Genomic DNA, 21344 nt, shown 5'->3' on the forward strand with positions numbered 1-21344 from the left:
CAGTGTTTGAGATGAATTAACCATGTGGGGGCTGGATTTTCATTTGTTAGCCTTTGTATTATACAGCCACAAGAGTGGTTGTAAACTATAGCCAGCATGGATTTTTTGCATTCCACAATGTTAAATTGAAAATAGCCTCCATGCCATTCTGATGCTTCCCAGCAGCTCATTTCAAAACAAAACCTTCGGCTATGAGGCGGTATATAAATGTAGTAAATAAATAAATAAATAATAAATAAAACCTTACAAAACTTAATAGTCCTGAACTCAGAAACACTTGCTTAAAAGCCCTGGAGGTTTTCATGGCAATACACAAAACAGAGAGAATCGAGAGTTCAAAGTGTAAAACAAGAAAAAAAATCCAGACCCTGTTGGACTTTTTTCTGTCAGAGTTCTCATAATTTGTTGACATTAATTAAAAATAAGACATGTTCACAGAGTACCTCTAATCCTATTACTGACCTTGCCCTATACTCTGATCTTCATTTTCTGGTGTTTAAAAGTTAAAAAAAGTGCCTGGCTGATTTTTGCTTAATGAACTCAATTATAAGGACAGGCATGCTCAGTAAGAACCAACTGTCAGTGTTCTAAAAGCCAGATTCACAACTGTGTGGCTTGGCTATATCAGGTGACCACACCCATGCCAGACCTTTATTTCACTTTAGACAGTCATGGCTTTCCCCAAAGAATCCTGTGGGGTATAGTTTGTGAAGGGTACTGAAAGGAGACTGCTGTTCCCCTGACAGAGTTCCAGTGGCCAGAGTGGTTTTAACAGTCAGCCCCTCTTCTGGGGATTGTAGCTGTGTGAGGGGAATACGGCATCTCCTAGCAACTCTCAGCACCCTTCACAAACTACATTTCCCAGGATTCTTTGGGGGAAGCTTTGACTGCCTAAAGTGAAATAAAGGTCTGGTGTGGATGTGGCCAGTGACAGCTTTGGTTTAAATTGGGGTTGGAGACCACATGTGCCTGGTTTCAAAAATAAAATTGGGGGGAAACCCTGAAAAACAATGATACTGTTCACAATGTTTTCCTTTTGGAAAGGGGCTGCCTCTCTACCCAGTGCCCACCCAGCCAATCTCCTCCCCTCCCTCCCTCCCTCCCAAATTCGTACCAAATTCTTCTAAACTACACAGGAAGTGGATTGGACTATGAAAGACCAACCCAAATTGTGTTTGCATTTTTACAAATTTGTAGAGCAGTACAATATCTCAAGAGAGGAGGCCAGGTCTCCTGCTTCCCTGGTGCATTCACTATAGCTGCCCAATTTCCCCGCTTTTTAAAGTTTGATAGAAATATCTGTTGGCTTTAGATACATTCTTAAATCACAACTTTTTTTTGCCTATTAGTGAATCCTCCTTTCTTTTAAAGAGCTGAGAGCAGTGGTTTTAGCCTCACATACTTGCTTATATTGAGTAAACATTTGCTAGTGCACTGTTCTTCAACCTTGGGTCGTCAGATTGTTGGACTGCAATGTCAATCATCCCTGACCATTGGCTAAGCTGGCTGAGGATGATGGGTGCTGTAGTCCAACAATATATGGGGACACAGGGTTGAATAATAGTGAGCTAGTGCACCATCCTGGTGAGAAGAGAGTTTTTTTCAAGACACCCTATGCAAATACTGTAAATCCTTTGCTTTTCAAAACACCCACATCCTTCATACAGTTAATAATCTTACGGCCCCACTACACATGATGCTCAACATGACACTTCAAGTCTCAAGAATAAATTTTATCTCTAAATAACAGGCCCAGGGCAGGGGGGTCAGGATGATGATGCGCATAGAGGTTTAATCTTTTCCTGCTCTACCACATCCCCCAAAACTTGTGTGCTATTGGCCCAGCAGGGAGGCTTCTGGATGCACTAATGAGAATCCACCATGAGACAAGGGGATAAAGAGAACTAACTAATTAAACAATACATTGAAAAGCCTTCTTATAGTGCATAGGGATGGCCATGATGATAAAAAAGAGATAACATATGGACGCTGCCCCAAGCTCCTCAGATATGTTAATAGAGAAACAAAGGTTAGGCAGAAGCTACAAATAAAGTTGTCAATTTGTTTAAACAGGTTCATCTAATGAATCCAGAGAATGTTCCTAAGCCATGTTGTGCCCCTACAAAACTGAATGCAATATCAGTTCTTTACTTTGATGACAATTCCAACGTCATTTTGAAAAAATACAGAAATATGGTGGTAAGAGCTTGTGGATGTCACTGATAACAAGTTCTCTACAGAAAGACCTGTTGTGCCGTTCTAAATGACTTCCATCCAGTGCCTCAAAGGGAAAAATTCAATGCTTTTAGAACAGTGTTTGTGCCTTAAGGAGGAATTTTTAAAAAAGTAAAAGCAAGGAACTCCAATGCTACTTGTTCTTGTAAAGTATTTGCACAATGATGACTTTTTGGTTTTACAATTTCTAAATACACCAGAGAAAACTGTAAAGTGCGGATCATGCTGATGCAGCAAAGGTACAGACAAAATGCTGTTTTGATCTTCAATTCAGTCTTACTAAGCAGGCAGTCATCAAATCCTGGTTAATGCCACAAAGAAGCAGTGGAGTTTGTATTGAGAAATGGAATGCATTATTCAAGGCTAAACTACATCTATGTGTAGACAAATCAAGGTATCCTTACTTAAGTTTAGAGGCTTGCAAGTGAGAATTTTGATCGCCAAGGTAAGGAAGTGCCTTGCATTGTATTAACTGCTGCACTTGGGTGTCTGCCCAGGAGATAAAGCAACACACTTGCTCTGTTTAAAACAGAATTTGTCTCTTGCCCTTCAACACTGAACATAACTGGCAATGTGCTCTTAATGGCTATTACAAAATTCATTAGGGAAGACTACCAGGTTCTCTGTGTTGTAGAGGTTAAATTGTTCAACAGGCTGATGTTTGTACTCTTGTTTGAAAAGCAGTTTCTATGTTTGCACTCCACAGCTCCCCATTGCTAATTCTGATCTCTGTGTGTGCGTGTGTACGCACACACACACCACAGACTTTCTGATGAACAAGCAAAATGTATGTTTGACTATCCACTTGTAAATTGGATACTGAATGGACATACTCAAGGCACTGGTTAAAACAGGATTCTCAAAACATGGTAATACTCTTTTTAAAAAATCTTTTGTAATCTCCTAAAATGGAAGGGAAAATCTTATTGCTCTACAAAACAATATATCAAGGTGTATCACCGGGAAGGGGGGGGGGAGGAAGAGAATGCAGGAGACCTGGTTTGCACTTATTGGTGGAGTTGCGAGTGATCTATCCCACTGTCCCGATTAAAAACACTCTTTGTATAATATTTCTGATATCTGGCTCCACACAATAGAAATGTCTTCCTAAGCAAGAAAACATGCACTTCCCTTTGACTACTTTGCTTTTTAAAAGGCTCTTGTAAATAAATGAAAATGATAATTTATTGCAACTGTCAGATACATTAATTGTTGATATACCATTTAGCAAGACCAAGTTTTTTTTAAAAAAAAGATTTATTCAGAAATTGTGTGTGTGTAAACAATTGTACCACTTGATTTTGTACAAGAAATCATGAGTCGCAGCCCAGCCTGCTCATGAGATTGTGCTTCTTTAGTTTTTTAAAAGTCATCATGATGAATAAAGGCTCCCTTTAAGGCAGAAACATGTGTGTTGATCTGCTACATCTGCCATATCTTATTAGCCCTTTCTGTACTTCCTGTCTTTCACATTCCCCCAACCCCAGGCCCCCAATTTGTGCTGGGCACATTTCCTGGCTTTCAAGAGAAAGGACAAACTACAGTACAAAGATAGAATGTAGATATGGCTAATGAAAATGGCATCTCTCCATCTGCAACAGACAAATGACAATAGTATCTTTCTACAGATGAACGTTGGTCTGCATATGTACAAACCTGAAACAACTCCCCAAATAAATTGCAATAAATGTTTATATATAAACCAGAACAATTTTTATCTAATTTGCTGATGTAGCTGAAATATCCTATCAGTACCTGCACAATAAATTCTTTGGTTTTGATTCTTTGATATGGAACACTAAACCGGAAAGGGGGGAGGGACAATCTGCTCAGAACAGCAGGCTACCTGGCAATATTTTGCAGGCAAATTTGGTTCCTTTCTTTGTATTACTTAGAAAGATGCCAATGTAACTCAAAATAATCTGTCTCTGGGTACTGTTCCAACCAGGGGACTAAAAGATTTTTTAAAGTCAGTGTTTTTTTAAGGGGTTGGCTGCTAACTCACTGGATCTGCATGAAGAAAATCACAACTCTGTGCAAATGACTGAACTATTGTGTGTTTGAGCTGTCAAAAACTACCTGACAAACACTATGGCTCAATAATAAATCAGGTATACATCAGAGGATCATTGCTTTTCACTTTGCATCCCTCATGATGAGAGAAAACAAAATGCCAATAGTGGTCAAGGGTATCTTTCTAAGTGTGTGTGTTTCCTTTGAAGTTCCATTTAACCTGGTTTTTGAATGAGCAGCTGAATGATACATTGTAAAAGGTATAACACCAGTATAACAAAATAAAGTTGTAATGTGCAGTTTTGCAAGGTGTGTGCATGTGTTAAGTTTCTAACTTGTGTAAACCGCCATGAGAATAATCTACCATGTCCCTTAATTTTAACATTTCCTTATTTTAATCCCCAAAAGGCCATTTACGTTTTCATTGTATGACAAGTGGGAGTTAATTAATGCAACCAATACTGAAAAATATTCCCAATTTTAACAGTGACTGTTTGTTGTAAGCTTCCCTTAAGCTCAGCACAGTGGGGCTGTAGGGAACACAAACACATACATAGAAGATACCATGTTTTACTACATTCAGTTTCCCAAATGACCGCTATTGGAAATCCAGCCACAATACACCTTGATTCAACTCCCATGTTTAGTGGACAGACACAGCTAGAGGAGCATTATCCAAACAGGTATGTTGTTACAGTTCATCCTTTGATTGCCCCACGACGAAGTTATGCAGTGTGTCAAGATCTCTGGCTCCTGTGTGTTCACTCACTTTCTCCCCACCACGGAAAAGCATCAATGTTGGGTAGCCACGCACCTTCAAAAGGAAAGAAAAAATGTACATTTAGAAAGCAACAGCAGCTTTCTTATGCTGCTAACCTGTTTCCACTACATGTTGATCAGCCGAATAACACTCTATTTGCCACTGATACTTTACCAGCGCAATCAAAAGTAAGGGTGCTTCTACAAGGCAGTTAACTGCAGACATGGTGTTGCTCATGCTTGGAAGGTTTTTTTGCAGTGGTCACACAATGTCATTGTCATCAAAATGCCAGCTTGTACTCCCCCCTCCCCTTTAATCTACTCCAACTGGAGGAAGATGGGGTATAAATCAAATAATAAATAAAAATAAAATAAACAAAATAAATTTGGACTTCCTCTTAGTGTGGAAAATCTGATGACTAAAGATAATCTGTTATATATCTGCTGTCACCACTGGTGTGGAAGCTTCTTAGTGCATTTTTTTTAAGTGGGCATTTTGTCTTGTGTGTATGCTGATGTCCTCTATTGCCATACCCCTACTTCTATATGCTCCCCACATGGGTATATTTGCACAAGATCTGTAATAATAAAAATAAATATTGGGCCTGCTTAATGTTCTAAGTGGAGAGTATGTGTATGCTAATCTTGCTGTAAATTAAGGTAATTTCTCTGTCTCAACTTTCTCCTACTGACATTTAACCTTAAAGCAGCTCAGGATTCAACTGTGTTGTTGAGAGAAAGGAAGGGAATCAAATCAGGCCTGATCCTCTTATTGCTGTTTTTTCAAACTTCTCCAAGAGTCTCCTACAGCAGGAGGAAGCCCTGCTGGACACATCTATCACAAGAGACTTGAAGGAAAAAGGGGGGGGCAAGGAAGAAGAGGCTAGCATCATGCAGCACCAAGCCCTCCGCTTGTTCTTTTTCCTAAACCTTTCCAACGGTGCAGGAAACCCTTGGAGAATTTTAAAAAATAGCAAGAAGAGGTTCATGACTGATTCGGTTCCCCTTCTCTCAGCAACATATTCAGATCACAAGGTGCTTTAAGATGAAGTTAAACATCAGTTGGAAAGGGTGGAGGAGAGGAATTATCTTTAATATTCAGAAAGCTTGCACACAAGCATGCAGTCCCTCCCTCCCTGCACCGTTGAGAATTGTAAGCAGCCCATTTATTAATTCTGTTAAATCAGAACTGTGCAAAAATAAAAATAAAAATTTTAATATAGAACAAGCAAACTGCAATTTAATCCTGTATACTATCTGGGGATGTGGGGGAGGAGTGACTGAGGGGAGGGACAAAAATAAGTATATACATTGGGATATTTTCTGCCAAGTTCCACCCAGTGATCTGGATGGCAAGCAGCAGAATAGTAATGAATATAAAACATAAGCATGTTGACCTTCATGTGCCTACTGTGTACACAGAAAAAACTGAATCAGAATGACTTGGACACAGCCTAAGTCCCACTGAGTTTAGCTGAAACTTGGCTTTCAACAGCAGTATCTGTTCCGGGGGGGGGGGATGGATGACAAAAGTTACACACCACAATTGCTTTGCCCATGGATACAAATAATTTATTTGTGGCTTGCAGGAAAAGTAGTCAATATCAGGATGTAGTTTAATTAGGAAAAGGCTTCCTGCCAAGGTTGGTCATAATGGAGTGCATTCAAGGCTATGACCAGGAGCCAAAGGGTTAAGTGCATACAGTGGAGCTCCTGAGTTGCCTCCCCAGTTTTTAAAGCAATCCCATACACTATTCCCAAGACCACAGTCTTAAGTTTTTAAAAGTGCTTCTGACCACATGTAGCTAAAGTAGCAGGGAGTGAGTGGGCAGGGAACCTGTATAACTAGCACATATATTGAAAATCTTCCCGTTTCAGCCTATGGCTTTTACACATACAATTGTGGTAAGGTTCTATACACATTCTTCCTTGAAGCAGAGACTATTCATTAAGGATTTGGAAAGTTAACTGTAAACTAAGCAGTCACACGCTAGCAATATCAATTTAGTACAAACACCGTGGAAAGCCATCTAGTGTCCATACTTACGGAAAATCTATTGCAGACATTGCGCTCTGTGGTACAGTCTACTTCTGCTATCTTGACATCCATTGGTCCTGGAAAATTCTTTTTCGAGAGGTTCTCCCAAGTGGAAGCCAGGTTTTTACAATGACCACACCTGGGGGGGGGAGGTTAATATGAAATAATGTTTTAAAAATACAAAATAATATTCAAGCCAGAACCTCAAATACAAGCAAAAATATGAAGCCCCAGGGACAGATATATTATAAGCAATTAGAAAAAACCATCATACTGCACAGGAAATTTGATAATTTTTAAAAGTCATACAAGGAAAAACATGAACTTCAGTCATCTTACATAGCACTAATTCTCCAAAATAATTATAAATGTACCTTGTCCATCAGAGGGTTCACAAATGCACTCAGCAGCTGACTGGGGCAAGCAAATATTTTCATCTGATGAGACAAGAACCCTTATAAGGAACAGCTGCTGTATGAGAGGTGCTGCTGCAGGGGTGAGACTGTGCTGGAACCATCAAGGGGCAAGCTTTTCCCACTTGCCTTGCCCCCTCACCCCTGCTCTTTCTAACATCATTCTGGGGACTGCCCTTTGCCAGGAAAATGAATGTATTTGGCTCAGGGTTGTTGTTGTTGTTTTTTAAATGGTAAGTTTTCATATTCTTAAATTTTTATAATTTGTATTTTCTTTCTTATTTGTATTTGAGAGCTGCCTTGGGAGCCTCTTTGGCCAAAAGGCAGCACAGAAACAAGATGCAACATAACAAGGGTCCTTCCTTACGAGCAGTAGTGGCTGGTGGGGCAGTGTGAGTGGGACTGTGTTGCTCTCCCGGCTTCCCAACACCATGCGCCACTGCCAGTTACTCGGAGGCAGAAGGGCGAGGCACAGGGAGCTCAGGGCAGTGGAAGGCGTGTTGGATTGGCTTCATTGTTGCATCATGATGAGCACTCCCCTCTTGGTAAGCAGCAGCGATGTGTGGTTTTGGCAAGCCAGGAGAACAACACAGCCCTATCTGCACTGCCCCACTGGCCACTACTGCTTAAGAGAATGTAGCTCTCCCGGACTTCTCAGGTGAGCCTTGGAAAGCAGCAAGAGGCTCTGCTGCTTTCCAAGTGCTTCTTGGAAGGGACAGGGTCAGTGATAAGCTTAATTTTGGCTACTAATTTAAAGGGAGAAACCTCATTGGTAGCTCATCTTTGTATGTCATGAGGTAAGGGTGATCTCCTTATCTGTGTTTCCTTAAAGTATGAGTGATGTCTCATAATCATCAAATTAGAAAATAATATATTTATTTATTTATTTTGTTCAATTTATATACCGCCCATAGCCCGAAGGCTCTCAGGGCGGTGCACAACATAGGATAAAATACAATAAAATCACAAAAACAGTAGAGTGTAAGTACCAAACAATAAAAAACCAATATACATTAAAAGCTTAAAATGGGTTAAAATGAGTTAAAATGCCTGGGAGAATAAAAAGGTTTTCACCTGGCGCCGAAAAGATAAGTGTAGGCGCCAGGCGGACCTCATCGGGGAGACTGTTCCATAATTCGGGGGCAGCCACTGAAAAGGCCCTGGATCTTGTTAGGACCCTCCGAGCTTCTCTTTAAGCATAAACATTTCTAAAGCCATAGTGCTAAACCCACTTGATGGCAAGTAGGTTCTGCTGAAATTAGTGAGCCAAAACGTCCTCACACCACTGGCTCTTAGCACAGCCTGAGTTTACCTAAAACTCAGAAAACAAGCTTTCCACCTGTGCGACACATTGTTTATACAGTAGTTAGGCTAAAACTTAAAATATGCTACTATATATCATTTCTCCCACTCACTCAAAAAAGTAAAAAGAGGAAGAAAGGAGGAAAACATATTTGTTATTTTAGAAGTAGTTTTATTTCAAATCACAAAGCTAACCCACTAGTGCCCTGGTGCTTTAGTTACCTCCACAGAAACGTCTAATATATTTATTGTTCTGTTGCCAGATTGTTCTTGATTTACCAGATTCATAAATTTAAAAATTACCTCCATGAACCAAAGAGGGTCCATCCAAATTTTATGAGGTTACGAAACAATGGTTGGCATGCTGATTTCTTCATTTCATCCCTGTATTCCACAACTTACTTGCAAGCAACAGAAATATCTTAAAATGCAGCAGAGTAACCAGGCAAGTACTGGGATACTTCATGTGTCTGCTGTTCTAAATTTCCATGGAATGTTCCACATCTGCCCCTGTGCAGAGGTGATTGGAATGTATCTTGAATCAGATTTACTCCTCAAGGAACACCCCATTTGTATTTTACAGCATCATGAGATACAACAATCCAGTCCTAAGTTAAGCACTTTGATGCTCCACTGAGTTCAACAGCAAAGACTCTTCACATTTACTCAATTCTGACTGGAACATTTCCATAGGAAACTGCACTGGAAGAAGCCTGCAGACCACTAAGTGAATGAATATACTATTCTGTTACTATAAAGTAGATGTCAGCAAACTGGCAGCCTTAAAACTGCATTCAGAATTTAACTCTCTTCCATTAAATTAGTTTTTGATCTATTCACCATGAATGTTACATAAAATTCATAACTACTTTGGCAGATTCAGGATACTAATTACAGAAGTGTTTAAAATCTGCTCCTTGCTTCAGAAAACAAAAGGCGTAACTTTTAAGCTCTCTTACTATATACAAAATGCGTATTGACTAATACTGAAAACTACTGAGATGGGTTTCTGCTTGTCATTCAGCTTACTGTTAATATTTACTTTAAAAAGTAAAGGGCAAAAAGAGACCTCAAGCACACTAGTGGTTGCTTAGCCAAACATAAAACAGTTGACATGGAAGAGAAAAAGGTCAATTTGTATACAATGAACTATAATTGTATACACAATTTAGCTAGCCAGGAATAGGATGCTGGCTATTTGTGTAGTAAACATTAGTCTGAACTGCAGCTTTTCATGGAAACAACTGTTGCCAAATAGAGTGGATTGGTCAGGTGGCATTTAGAATATCTTTAACACAGTCCTTGTGGCATGCCCTTTTTAGAGTGAAGTCAGAGGAGAATGGCAGCTATATTTGGAATGTCGCTGTGCTCTAAAGTTTGCTAGAAAGGTTTAATGAATTCTACAGGTATCTTATTTCCTTCATATGTATCATTTTCACCTATAAATAATTAAGACTGGCCAAATGGGCTCCTGGAAGGAAGGGCAGGATATAAATTAAACAAATTTCACCTAGTGCTATTCAACTGTGATTGTGATTGTACGAGGCACCTGTTGAGTGGCACTCCAGGCCACTATAGCATCAAAGGATGCCATTACTTCTTATCAAATTTATATCCCACCCTTCTTCCCAAAGGAGAGCCAACTCATGCACCATATTGCTAACCTCCCAAAAGTCCAAGATTTTCCCATTTCAGGAGTGTTGCAATAACATAGGACAAGAAGATAGGAAGTTTGTGGTAGCCTGGAATGCAAGCACACAAGACTGTAGAGCAGCATGACAGGGCTTGTACTGCACCAGATCAAGAACCACATCGCTTCAGTGGGTAATGGACCACATCCATGCTTAACCATGAAGTCACTGGATGGTTTGAGCAAGTCTCTGGGCTGATTCATACATCCATGTTTATCACTTCACGACTACAGCTTCAAGCGTCTGAAGTCACCACAGATCTAACACTGCAATCAGAATGTTTGCATTATGATGGTAATTTTGTTAGCCATTGTGAGCACGCCAGTGGAGAGGTGGGATATACATCTACCATACAAACCTAACAACTAAATAGTCTGTCAGAAATAATGGGCTGGATCTAGACCCACTGAAATCAATTGAGGATTGTTTTTCAATAGAGCCAATTCATACATTCATCTGTGAGTCATTAAATATTCAGTATAATCAAGCAACAGGAAATTGATTTACACGTATGGGTGAACCTTTACATCGCTGTATTGACTGTTTTCTCAGATAAATAAACCTGATTTGATACCCCAGTAAAAAAAAACATGCTTAAGTATCTGGGGTTCCAGGGAGCATAAACAGCACAAGAAAAATGTGCAACAATGGTTTAGGCAGGATCATACGTTACAGTCTTGAGATTGTCATGGTCTCGCTTTAGCCGAGACAAATACTTCAGCACAGAAGCCTGGGAATGTGTACATAAGAGGAGGAGCACAGCAATATTTTACCACATATAAACACAACTTTTTTAAAATTCAAAAAACTATATTCTACTTATTACTAGCATTTTTATCCTCCTCTTCCTCTGAACCTAAACTCTTGTAAGTTTAGAACTGGGCATTTGACTGGTCAGAAAAGATTTCATCAACTGATTAGTCAAGTCTATGTATACAACAAATGTGTCACACTGCAATCTGCAGCGCCCAGACAGGTGGCACTGCGTACGGCAGCATGAACGCTTCTGTCCCCCACCTGCATGCTACTTGCACTGCTCACCACCATCCATCACGGCAAGCAGGCCAGGTGGCGGTGGCAGCCTCGGCGAGCAAGCAAATGGGTGGCCTAGGCAAGGTGGCGGCTACGTGGCAGTGGCAGCCTAGGTGGGTGGGTGGCAGGTGCGTTGGGAGGGAGGCCGGTGTGTCCTGGGTGATGGCAGAGTTTGTCCAAGGGAAGTAGTGGTGTGGGGGAGAGGTGGCAGCAACCTGGGTGGGCACACGGGAGGCCAGTGTGTGACCTAGGTGCGCTGCATGGTGGCAGTGTTTGTCTGGGACAGCACAGGGCAGTAGCAGTGAAGGAACAGGTGAGGCAAGTGGGTTGGCAAGGGGAGTGGGGTTGCCTGGGGGTCAGCAGGGGGAGCACGCAGGGGGGCAGAGCTCCCCTAGTATTACCAAATAATGATACAGGCTTGTTTTGATACTTAACTAATTACTCATTTGATACTTAACTAAGTGGTTTTTATAATTAGTGAACGGCTATTGTGAAAGCATGAAATTAAGGTTTTTAAAAATTGTAATAAACTGTAAGCGTAGACAATCCTTGAGAAAGAGGCCTTTCACTCATGTGCTCCCTTCTGTCCCTTGCTCCCACTTAATGCATTTAATCAAGCCACAATATACCTTTGCATCCAAAGCAGCATAGCTGACAGTACCTGGCTGGGCACCAACCTTATCAGAGCTGTTTCATATGCTGTACAGTATCTTGAGAACCAATTCTCAAGTACAATATACATACATCAAATGGTGATATCCCACCAAGCAATGGAGAAAAGTGGGAGACGAGAGCTCATGATGTACTTGGCAATCTGAACGTAAGTACAAAAGGTGTTATGTGACTGACCCCTCAAATCTGGCAAACCTAATCAAAGATCAATTTATCTGAGTCCCTCCCAACATAAAATAGCAGTACTGTACAAGGAACTATTACTATGGGAGATAATCTATTATTCATACTACAGTGGAACCAATTAAAAAATATTAAAACTGGAAAGATTGAACAGAACATTCCCAGGTCTACCTCCAAATCAGGGATGACTCACTTTTTTTTTTGGCCTAAGGGCCCCATTCAAATGGCTACCACCAAAGTTTGTGCACAGACATGCAGACACACACATACGCAGAGAGATAGGCAGGCAGACACACACAGCCCCTCCTTCTCTTTCACCCTTCTGTTGATCTGTGCTGATCAGCAGAGGAGCAGAGGGAGAGGACAGTAGATGTTTCATCCCCATTGCATCACAGCCCAGCAGAGAGAATGAGATGAAAATGGCTGCCCCTTCTCTTCTGATATCACTAGAGAGCAGAGGCATCAACTTATCTCCGTTTTCCTCCCAACACAGCACTACAATGGGGAAATAAAGCTCTCTGCTCTTCAGGGGTGATCTCTGTCATGGATGCCTTCAGCTCATCTAAAGCATGACCTGGAGCCAAAGAACAACTACTCCCAGATGAAAACTGATTTTCACTTCTAGGCAAACGCTACAAACAGATAACAAGGCCACAATTATCCAACTACAGAGCAAGAACAGCAACTGCAAAAACAAACAAAAATAAAAAGCTAAATATCTGCAAACCCAAATATTTTCCCTGGGTAAAATATTACTTATTTAGAACATTTCTTGATTGCCTAATCAACAAAGTCCTCTGTGTGGCTCCCGCAAAAAAACTTACCATGGAGCATAGAACTTAATGAAGGTGATCCCTTTAGCAACTTCTTTATCAAAGTCTTTTTCAGAGAGGGAAAGGACCTTGCCCTGTTGAAAGAAAAGGATGTCAGAGTCACATCGCTTTACATATGCCTGCTTTTGAGAAGTGATGCAAATTTCTTCCCATTTTAAAGCCACTGCTATTATATTGTATTAAAAAAGGGTATATGTGGCAGGTCCACAGGGGTAGGAGTGCCACGCATAACCCAAATGTGGGGATTCCCACATGTGGGAATTTCCCACCCTCGTCCAACACATGGCACCCTTTTTAACACACTCGGAGGCTGTTTCTTCCACAGATCACCCTTGTTGGGTTGGGCCAATTGTTTTCACCACAGCTCATCTACCAACAGGTGAAAGAGGAATCAGAAGTGGAGAAGGGTGGCATTCAGAGACATATGCACCAATAATCACTGAGGAGCTAATTAATTGTTTCCTTATATCTATCCAACAATCTGTGCTGCACCCCTTGAAAATCCATCCTATGAATACTGCAGCTTTAAATGGACATCACTGTCATTTTATTTCTCCTGATTCAAATTTCTTGTTCCTTCAGGACCTTCTGGTTTACTGTCATCCCTTCTGTCCTGTCCATTTGGTTCCCTGTCTCCTTGCTGTGTCAATCACAATCAAGGCAGAATCTGCTTATGACTATCTTTGTCCTGGCAACAAAGTGTGATGTCACAAGGATGGTGACCAAGTGAGAAAGAGGCTACAGGAAATATAACATTCCATCCAATAGGAAGTGAACATCCTCGATTTAACTATCCACCTGTTATCTTGAAACATAAAGTATGGACAGCCAGGAACCTTTCTCATTCAGAAACTAACCTGACACATAAGATATGTATGTATTTGTGCATTAACATTAATTCACTGTTCCACTGCAGCAATCAATACTAACATTAAAAAAAAAATTTATTGCAAATTCTGACCACGTATTATAGCTAGGACCCTACTGAAAGTGTGGCAGCAAAGTCACTAGAATAATTTTGGCGTTGAAAAAAACCCCTTTATGAGCTACTTAGGACTTACCTCTTCCTCGGGAGTTATTTCTCTAGGTGGTAGTGGCGCTTCGGTAGGTTTAGCATCACCTGAGACTTCTTTAGAGTCTTTTAGCTGGGAATCTACATATTCTTTCAAAGAGTCCAAATCTCTTTTCCCCTTATATTGGTCAGCCTACAAGAAAACCACGTCCTATTTAAAGATGCTGATGTTTAAACATACCTAAAAACTGCATACCTAAAAACATTTTACACCATCTTAGCAATTCATTAGCTTGGTTAATTGAATTCTATAACTTATCTTTCTTGACCAAAAAAAAACCCCTCTGAAAATCTGAACACATCCCAAATGCAATTTCCTGTTGAGCTATATAAGTGTAAATCATATTGAAATCAATAGGAACTTGGTTCAGGCCAGACCAAACATTAAGCAAATTTACACAGTTGCCTAGGGTGGAGCTGTAGAAGGTCCAATATTTTCGCTGCCACAGCAGACTGGAAGGATTTCTGCTGCTCAGAAACAGTATGGGGCAAAAGAAGAAAAGGTAAAGGGCCTGACATTGCAGAGAGAGGAATCTTATTAAGTCATTCACATGAAGACACAATGTGAGTACAGATGGGCTGGAGGACCACGCCTTAAGCTCTGCCAGTTCTGAAAGCACATTAGCTGCCAGTGAGCTATTAGGACTGATTCCAGGTCTTAGTACTAGCCTGTAAAGCCCTAAATGACTTGGGACCCAAGTATCTAGACGAGCGCCTTCCCCAGTATCAGCTCTCTCAGACCCAGCGATTGGCAGGTGAGGCTTGGTGATGGTGGCGCCACCGAGTGCTACCCAGCTGGTGAAGATCTGTGAGAAGGCCTTTTCAGTTATGGCTCCCCATCTATGGAATGCCCTCCCCAGTGAGATATATCTGTCACCATCACTACTGACTTTCCAGAGAATTGGAAAACATTCCTGTTTACCCAGGCATTTGATGGCTAAAGCGGACTGTTCCTGACAACTTGAAGATCACTGATGAAAGAATGTTTTTAATTGTGTTTTAACTGTGTTTTAGAATATTTTAATTGTAATTGTGTCTTGGGATGTTTTTAGTATGCTTTTCTTTTTCTTATTAAATTGTTTTATTTATGTTTGCTGCCCTCAAGTAACAACAACAACACTCATTGTCATGATTCCTTCCAGCTTCCTATGGTTCAGGGAAAATGTCTGCAGAGGGGAGCCAGCTGTACTTGTGTAGGCTCACCATATGATCTAGATTCTAGAACAATGAGTGATCAGAATTCTAAATAGCATGAGGTGCCTCCATGAGTAGAGAAGGTCCTTTACTGCAGACATTTGCTCTGAACACATAGGAAGCTGAAAGGAGTTGTGTGACAGTGGGGTAGGGCTAAAGGCATGGTCCCTGTAGCTCCTTTTTTACTTGCATTGTTCCTTCATATGAGTAACAACTGAATAGGGGTAGAGAAGGAAGGGCCGGGAAATTAGGCAAGTGCCCAAAACCAAAGTGCACATTCCAAGGGAAGGATGGTGATTCTCTTCCATGATCTTCATGGATGGCTCCCCTGGGAGGAGAAGGATCCTCAAGGACTCAGTGCTCTACTGACTGGGGCAAATTCTCCTGATCAGCCTTGTCCAAAGATAGCACAATAGCCTTTCACCTCCTCTGCGAAAATGGGGATTTGGAAGTGGAAGTTAGAGGTTTTACAAACAAAGGATGTATTTGTTTTACTAGGCATTTCACAGCTCATATGACCTGCGGTTATATAAAAATTCAGTTTTTACCAACTAGATCATCAGGTTTTCATAGTCAGGTTTGGGACAGGCCTCAAAGGAATGTAATCAAACCTACTACATAAACATGACAAGGATCCAATTGCAAGAAGAGGACAAGTTTATAATAACCTTACCTTTTCTCCACCTTGGAACCAAAGGAGGGTTGGATAACCACGCACCTGGTTTGCTGAGCAGATTTCAGTATGTTGTGTGCAATCCACCTAAAATACCACACAAGTAACAAGTAAAAAGACCATTGTGAATTTCACAAAGCAAAGTCTGCATAAACTGTCACTGGCCATAGATGCCTTAAAATATTTAACTCCCATCATGCAGGAAACACAACTGCTGAAGTGAAGTAAATTGAAGTTCATTATGATTATTCATAAAAACACCTAAACATACTTGTTGCAATGTACTGATTAAGAAAAGAGAAAAGTACAAAGAGAAAAGAAGAAATAAAGTAAGGATACAGCATAGTATATTTGTGTAAAAAAATTAAAATTAAAAAAGTAACAAAATACATAAATGTATGAACATATTTATGTATGTTAAATAATTGAGAGCAGAGAAAATAATATGTAAGGGATACATTTGGTTCCCAAATATAATATATAATATACAAAATATAATATATATTTGCCACCCAGGGCTCCTACTAGGAGAAAGGGTGGGATATAAATCAAATAAATAATAAAAATTGCCCAATTTTCTACGTATTTGTTTAGTTGTCCATTTTTCTCTCTTAGGGAGTATGTTACTTTTATCAACTGATGGTGTCCCATGTTCTGTTAAACCAGTGATGGTGGTTTAGGCTGTTTCCAGTGTTTTGCAATTTCAATTTTTGCTAACATTAATAAAGTTGCTATCATTTCCAGTTCTGTGTCTATAACTATATCTTTTAGATAGTTTAATAAAATAACATATGGCTCATGCGGTAATTATATCCTGTCATTTCATATATATATTAATATATTATCCCAGTACATTTATATTTTTGAGCATTGCCAAAATATATGTAAGCAGTCAGCCATGTGATGATCACATCTCCAACATTTGTCAATGCCTGTCTGATATATTTTAGAAATTCTGTATGGTGGAAGATACCATTGGTATTGAAGTTTAAATTGGGGTTTTTTTTAGGTCTGTAAATATTAATCTTTGAGGGATTTTTGTCCATTCACATTCATTTATCCATTTCCATCTCCTGTTTAAATCTTTATTCCATTTTTTAATAAAAGTTTTCTTAACCTTTTCCCCTGTAATAAATGTATAAATCTTTTCTAACAAATTTTTATTTGTACTGATGGATATCAAATATTCAAATTTATTTTTTTCTCTTAGTGAACCATATTTTCGTAAGAAACTTAAAACAGCTTCCCAGATTTGGAAGTCTTGGAAAAGTTGTGGTCGATACTTTGACGTATTTGCAATTTCATTGTAAGACTTAACACTTGTTTCTCATAATAGATCTTGCATTGTGTCAATTCTGAAAAATGCCAGTGAATTAAATCATCAAGCATAACTTGCATATGAGATATAAATTCATTATGCAGGGCTGCCTTTGAAAATGGTTCAAAAGCTTCAGTTAGTGCAGAATGTGGCTGCCAACTGTTGACAGGTTTCAGGTAAATAGATAAAACCACTTTTGTTCCAACGACACTGGCTGCATGTACACCTCTGAGCCCAATTCAAAGTTACAGCCGAGAACCCCAATATCTTCCGGAACACCTCTACCAATATGAACCTATCCAGACCCTTAGATCTTTTTCTGAGGCCCTTCTCCAGGTCCTTCACCTGAGAGAAGCTTGGAGGGTTGCAACAAGGGAGAGGGCCTTTTCAGTTATGGCTCTCCAGCTGTGGAATTCCCTCCCTGGCAAGGTCCACTAGGTACCTTCATTGACATCTTTTCGACACCAGATAAAGATTTATTTTTCCCCCAGGCTTTTGACAGACTAAGATTATACTGTTTGTTATTCGTGTGCTGCCAAAGCTTCCTGTGGCTGTTACAGGGGTTGTTTTTATTCTGATTTATGACATAATATATTTGTGTTTTTTAACAGTGTTATAAGCCACTTGGAGACCTTCAGATAACAAGCAACTAACAAATCAAATCATTATAATCATCACTGCCACCTCTGTACATGACACATTTCCCTGCCCACAGGGTCACATCTAGAACAGCATGAAATAAAAGGAGAAGGAACTTGGGAGGAAAAGGAAAAGTGCTGCAATAATTAACCTAAAAATGAGAACAGAATAAAATGAAACAAAATGGGGGGAAGGGGAAATACAAGAGAACAGTCAATAAGTTTTTAAGTTATTTTTAAAAGGAGAACAAAGAGGCCTATCAAATATGTAAAGGGAAAAGAGTTCCATTCCTAAGAAGTCATGAGAGAAAACGTGTGTAGATGAGAAATAACACAAGAGAACAGGGCTTTGCAAGTTGATGAATGGAAGGACCAAGGAGGAGTACAGAGAGAGAAAGCAACAAACAGATAAAAAGGGCAGGATTATGAAGAGACCTAAAAGAAGCCTCATATGGGCCAATAGACAACACCAGTGAAGAGAAACATATAGAGGTGTAACGTGATTAAAACACAACTGAACAAAAATTAAATGAGCAGAAGATTTGAGAACAGTGGGAATAGGTTTCAGTTGAGAGACAGGAAGGCTGTTAAGTAAAACATCACAATAACCACTGCAGTATAAGAGTGAGTCTGAATAAGGGCTTTAGTAGAATTAATGATAAGAAGTTGAATTTTTTATTTTAAAAAAAGTATTATAAAAGAGAAAACTGACAGACCTCAGCTACAGCAGTAATGAGAGCCAAGCAAGAGAAAGAAGGATCAAAGACAATGCCCAGACTCTTAACTTGCTGAGAAGACTGAAGAGTGAAGTTGCTGACTGAAAGAGAAAGAGAAGGATGAAAGCGCAGATGATTTAATGGGAAATACAATAAAATCCATCTTTTGCATATTGAGATTGAGATAATGATCCAACATCCAAGAGGAAAAAGCTGTTAAGACAGTGGGAAATATTGACAGACCGATGTTTGGAGGCAGTATACCTCTGGATACCAGATGCAGGAGACAGAAACCAGTGGGGAGGGTCACTGCCTACATGCTCAGCTGTAAGCATCCTGGATGCATCTGACTGGCCACTGCTGGAAACAGGCTCCCGGGCAAAAGGACACTCACTGACCCAGCAAAGCTGTTAAGATGCTTTTTGTAAGAAGAAAGGGTGGGGGAGAGAAAGAAAGAGTTTGATGGAGCTGGACAGTATCATGTAACAATGAGATCTATGGGACCTCCAACGGGTTTACCAAGAGCAAGCGTAAAGGGTCAAAAGAAGAGAGCTAAGGACTGATCTCAGCAGACACCAATACAAAGAGGAAACAGAGATAGAAGTCCCATTCAAGGAAGCTTTAAAAGGACAAGCCATGATAAAAGTGAAACCAAGGCAGGCCAATATCAACAAACCCCAAAGAATGAAGAGAACTAAGGAGCAGAAACTGCTCAACTGTGTCAAAAGAATAAGGGAAGATCAAGGAGAGTAAGAACAGGACAGGACCCCTATGACTTAGCACAAAGATGATCACTAGGGATTTTATATCAACTTCTACATCAATGTAGAAGTTGAAAACCAGCCTGGAAAAGGGAACTAGAAGAAAGAAAATGGGGGTACTGGAAATAATAATGCTGCTCAAGTAGTCTGGAGAACAAAAGAAATCAGAAAAACAGACAGCCTTGGCAAAGAGGTGAGGGGTCCAAAGAGGGTTTAAAATAAAAATAAGAAGGGGAAACCATACCAAGTTTGAAGTAAGAGAGGGCATGGTTAGAAGAAAGGGAAGACTGAAAAGGGGATGCAAGAGGAAAGAGCAGATAAGGTATTTATTAAAAAAAGCAAGGAAAGGAAAAGATATTGGATCAAAAGGACTAAGGAAAGAAGAAAAGCAACATCAGAAAATTAAGGCATAGATTATTTAATAATATGGATGGAAATAGTAATGAATGCAGCCAGACATGTAGTGCCATCCACTTTTAAAAAGTTTCAAAATGTGCGAACTTTGCAGTACACTGTAGTTTGTTATTTCTTTTCTTCTTCTTTCCTTGAAAAATAATAAAAACGGAATTCTAAAAAAATGCAGCCAGAACAAGAGGGTAATGACGAATGAATAGCAGATATTTTATTGATAAAATATTAGGCAAAACTATTACAAAAAATTGATAAAAGGACTGCAGAGGAGAAGGATGATGAACAAGGCTGCAATCCAATCCACGTCTACTCAGAAGTAAGCTCCATTGGATTCAATGGGACTTACTCCCAGGTAAGTGTGTACTGGATGGAAGCCTAAAGTAGCAAACAGACGCTAAGGATGAGAAGTGGAATAAAGCAAAAGAAGTAAGCTTGTTTAGCAGAAAGTAAAGCAGACGAATTGGATGAAAACATTGCATTAGAATTAATTAAGACAAATTTGGGCCATCCAAGAGCTCTGAGGCAGAAAGAGAAGCAGCAGAAGAAGGAAGACAACCAAGGCTAAGGACGAGTGGAACAAATGAAGGCAAGAGGACGAAACAGGAGCAAAGCTGCACCGAACAAAAGAAGCGGCAGCAGAATCAGGTGTTTATATTAAAAAAATGAAAGCTTTAGGCAGAAAAGAAACCGATGGAGAGTCTAAAAAAATGAAGTTCTCAAAAGTGTTCTGAAACTTGGTAGAAGTGAATGCAAGAAATTGAAGCCAACAGGATAAAAATGATGGTGGGAAACCCAGAAAAGGCCAAAACGTTGCCGTTAGGAAGCTCCTCTTCACTGTTCCATTCAATCTGCCAAGCCCTCTTTCCATTCTGTTCCTGTTGCCACCTAGTTTTCTCCCAGCGGTTAGCCAGCACATCTTGCCTACAGAGCATGCTCAGTCCTCACTGAGCTGTTTTTGGGGGTGGGGGAGGGTCCCTTAGTTTTTTTCATCAGTTTTTTTGTACTTCTGCAAACCTTGGGGTTTCCCTAAGTCAGTGAACTGCAGGGGAGCTTATTTATTTATTTAAACCTCCTCCCCCGCCCTGGCTTTCCTCATTAAAAGTTGTGCACGGGTGATGCTGATTTGGCTACATAAGGAATGACATTCACAACCTAAGTATAGGACTTACGAGGAAACAATTAGAAAAGGTCTCAGATGTGAACAGCAGATTGAATGGGAAATACGAGAAGTGAGTATTAGAGCAACAGAATGGAAAAGACAGAGAAAATGGTCAGCACAAAATTCAGAATGAAGGTTAATATGTAAAGTGAAACCACCAGGAATAAGAAGTAGAAGAGAAGGAGGAGGAAAAGCAAGCCAGGACTCAAACTGAGAACAGGATGGACGGGA

The 21344-nt window shown here is 40.0% G+C and overlaps 2 protein-coding genes across 2 annotated transcripts in view; one reads left to right on the forward strand and one right to left on the reverse strand.

Annotated features, from left to right (window-relative positions):
- The window catches only part of BMP6 (bone morphogenetic protein 6), a 201821-nt gene extending 198180 nt beyond the window's left edge, over window positions 1-3641 (forward strand). The window contains exon 7 of the mRNA XM_061591585.1: window positions 2074-3641. Coding sequence (XP_061447569.1) covers window positions 2074-2223 — 150 coding nt within the window. The 3' untranslated portion in view covers window positions 2224-3641. The remainder of the gene's footprint in view (window positions 1-2073) is intronic.
- TXNDC5 (thioredoxin domain containing 5) overlaps window positions 3474-21344 on the reverse strand; it is a 30719-nt gene continuing 12848 nt past the window's right edge. Inside the window, exons 6-10 of the mRNA XM_061591592.1 lie at window positions 16111-16197; window positions 14233-14376; window positions 13163-13245; window positions 7055-7184; window positions 3474-5062 (exon numbers count right to left, since the gene is read on the reverse strand). Of these exons, the coding sequence (XP_061447576.1) occupies window positions 4940-5062; window positions 7055-7184; window positions 13163-13245; window positions 14233-14376; window positions 16111-16197 (567 nt within the window). The 3' untranslated portion in view covers window positions 3474-4939. The remainder of the gene's footprint in view (window positions 5063-7054; window positions 7185-13162; window positions 13246-14232; window positions 14377-16110; window positions 16198-21344) is intronic.

The sequence above is a fragment of the Rhineura floridana genome, chromosome 1 (genome assembly GCF_030035675.1).
Source record: "Rhineura floridana isolate rRhiFlo1 chromosome 1, rRhiFlo1.hap2, whole genome shotgun sequence".
Taxonomy (NCBI): domain Eukaryota; kingdom Metazoa; phylum Chordata; class Lepidosauria; order Squamata; family Rhineuridae; genus Rhineura; species Rhineura floridana.